Source organism: Rousettus aegyptiacus, unplaced genomic scaffold, assembly GCF_014176215.1.
Source record: "Rousettus aegyptiacus isolate mRouAeg1 unplaced genomic scaffold, mRouAeg1.p scaffold_m13_p_2, whole genome shotgun sequence".
Lineage (NCBI taxonomy): Eukaryota > Metazoa > Chordata > Mammalia > Chiroptera > Pteropodidae > Rousettus > Rousettus aegyptiacus.
This window is the reverse complement of record NW_023416295.1, coordinates 143,145,647-143,148,762: the sequence shown is the minus strand read 5'-3', so window position 1 is coordinate 143,148,762 and position 3,116 is coordinate 143,145,647. Positions and strand designations below refer to the sequence as shown.

The 3,116-nt window shown below is 39.1% G+C and overlaps 1 protein-coding gene across 3 annotated transcripts in view; it reads left to right on the top strand.

The window, feature by feature from the left end:
• The first annotated feature begins 146 nt into the window (after nucleotides 1–146).
• Nucleotides 147–3,116, top strand: part of FGFR1OP2 (FGFR1 oncogene partner 2) — a 28,923-nt gene continuing 25,953 nt past the window's right edge. For 2 of the 3 annotated variants that reach the window (XM_016119262.2, XM_016119257.2), the window contains exon 1: nucleotides 147–246. In XM_016119262.2, the coding sequence (XP_015974748.1) occupies nucleotides 243–246 (4 nt within the window). In that variant the 5' untranslated portion in view covers nucleotides 147–242. Of the gene's footprint in view, nucleotides 427–3,116 lie in introns of all 3 variants that reach the window. The other variant, XM_016119258.2, reaches the window with a different exon arrangement.

Sequence of the window (3,116 nt, the reverse complement as noted above, 5' to 3'; positions counted from 1 at the left end):
GCCGGTTTCCCTGACAAAACTCGCGAGACTTTGTGAGAGGCCAAGCAAAAACCTATGAGTAGATTAATGGGGAGGGACTTAGAATGGACACGCCCTCACCTCCCGCGCATGTCAGCGAGAAGATGCAATAAATCTCTCGTCTCTGCCCCACAACCGTGACGCAAGGAAGGAAATCTCGCGAGGTGTAGCTCGGTGGCAGCCCTGGCCCGAGGCGGTTGGCGGAGGTTCACCCCGAGTCAGTGATGGGTATGAGCCTCGCTTTTCTCCTACCGGTTCCCCGACTGTCGCTACTTGGTTCTGCGTCTGCTTGCTGAAGAAACGGAACAGGCGAGAGGAGTCTCTTCCTTTGGGTGAATAGGTCCCCCGTTGGCAGAGGCTTTGAGCCCTAGTCGCCACAGCTGACGGCTGCGAGGGATTGAGACCAGAGTAAGTGGAATAAACCCAGGGTCGAGAACAGGCGTAGGGAGCCAGAGGCTTCCTTCCCCTGGGCCACTCTAGTGCTTTGCACCAGTTGAACTACTGGCCGCCCGATCCTGGTCGTTTTCCCCTTCTGGTTAACCCGCTCCTGGGAGTGGTACTTCCCCTCCCCGGCCTCTGCTCTGAGCTCGTCTTTCCGGGACTGAGGTGTGGAAAGCTTAAGGAAAAGCCTTGGCCCTAATTCTATGGACACATCTTCCATATCTGTTTTCTTCCTGCCCAACCCACCTGTGAGCTCACCATTGAGGGGAGGGAAAAGGGACCCTTTTCGGGTCTCAGTTTACCTCCTTACAGCATATAACATGGATAGCTATTCCCTTTTTCTTGAAACCGCCCTTCAAGGAATATTACTCTTTTCCATGTTTTCTTCTTGCCTTTCTTCTGTATCCCATTTTTGATAATGGTACCAGTGTCCATTCTGCTGTCCAAACTAGAAACCTTCATCTTTGTTTCTGCATTTCCACTCGCACTGCAGTATATTATTTCTTCTTTCGCCAGAATTCTTACGTTTGCCCTCCCTCAACTAAGTTTTCCCACCGTTATCCTTCCTATACAGTTATCATTCTGAAATACAAATCTGTTTATTATCACTCCTTTCCTTAAACATTTTCGATAACTATATTGCTGACAGAATTATCTTCTCATGGTTAACCATTTTCATGACCTTTTCCTATCTGTCCCAATCCATTTTACCTTGTTAGTCTCATCTTGCTTCTACAAATACCTTATTATCCAACCATATCAGGCTGTTTCTCCAAACATGTGCACTTTCACAGCTCTGTGCCTTTGTATGTGCTGTGCCGTCTGTCCAGAATGCTTACTCTTTTTTTTTTTTTTTAACCACCTGTCAAAACCCAATTTGTAGATCATTGTCACATCAAACTCCCCCAGTTGACGTTGGTAAAACCACTGTGCTCTCAAAGCACTTGAAACAGTTCTGCAGTATTTATCAGGTTTAGGTTATAATATTTGTTCATATATCTGTCTCGTGCCAGTTTAAGCTTGAGTCTGGAATGATGTCTTATTCTTCTTTGTAAGAAAAGCTTGTCCAATGTTTGACACATAGCAGATATATATATATAGGTAGATAGATATAGATATAAATATAGATATAATGTAATAGTTCTAAAGATTCACCATATAAGTTCTGCGTGCCCTTAAGAGCATAGAATTTTTACAGGCAGAAGGAACCTGTATTAAGTGGACACTGACCTGTTTTGAATATGAAAAACCCTATACCTCTTAATACACAAGTAATTATAGTTTTAGTATTTGTTGATTGAAATTATGCATAATGGTGAAAAAACTGTGCTTTTAAATGATTTTGTATTTTATCATACTAGTATGTGTTTGTATTTGGAAAATAGTGGACTATGTGTGTGAGAGAAATGTTTTAGACTGTAGGCCATCCTCAATGTATGTACATCTATAGAACTCTTCCAGTGACTCCTTGGCCCATAGGTTAGAAATAATTGGTTTAGATTAGGTTAGTTCCTTCTTGAATTGTCATATTTGTTTGAACATCTATGTATATGCATTGTATATTTAGCTACAATTCTAAGGTAACGTATGTAATTTAGAAAAAAATTCTGTGTCCCTTCAGATTCTGTTCCTTCCAACTTTAAAAACTTATCTGCATCATAAAGTTGCTTCGTAAACTTGAAACGTGTTCATTCCATCATTTTCAGGGAATGAAAAATGTTCTGTTCTTTCAAATGCAGTGGTATGTCTCAAGATGCTTGTTTTTATATGTAGTTTACATGCATTCTTTCTTGATCTCCTTAGATTACATAAATTTATAAGAAAGCCATACTATGCCGTTTTATTTTTCTGTTTATATATGTGTCTGTTAATGTTATTACTAATTAACATTAGAAGTACCTACCTGAACAATCCAATAAAAATTTTGAACTAGATTGTTGACATTTGAAGTCACTTCAGTGGCATATCAGTAGCCACAATATTTCTGTAGATCCAACTATAGAATCGTTGGATTTGTGCATAAAAGAGAAGGAAGAATGGCTTGAATTTCTTTAAAATTTTCTTAGCCAAATCTAAAACTAAACAACTGTCAGTTGCTGTCATGGGTGGGTGGTGTTTTCTCTTTTATCAGCAGCAGAATGTTCTGAACCGTGTGCCAGGAGTCTGACTATGAATGCCTTTGGGTGGTAAAGTGGGCGAGTAACTAATGTAACTAATGCAGGAGGAGAAAACCTGCTTTCGAAAAATTTCACCTGTAATTTGGGCCTACCTATAGAAGATAATGTAAGCAAGTATTATGACCAATTAAGGTAAGCACTATAAAAATAGACAGATAAAATGAGAGTATTCCTTTTTTTTACAGGAATCTCTTTTTTAAAATTTAAAGCTGTGAGAGAGTTTGGAAAACAACCTTCCTCCCACTCCACTTACTAACCAGAAAAGAAGAAAAGCAGAATATTTTTCATAAAAGGTGGCAAAGTAAATGCACATTATAAAATATTTTGAACTTTTCTGTGGTTTTACATACAGGAAATGAACATGCATTCTTAGAAACTCTGTGTCACTGTTTTTCTGAAGTGCTAATAAAATTATGCTTTGAATTACCTGATGTTTATAATTTATTTCTCTGAATAGCTATATTTTTATAGTTACAAAAC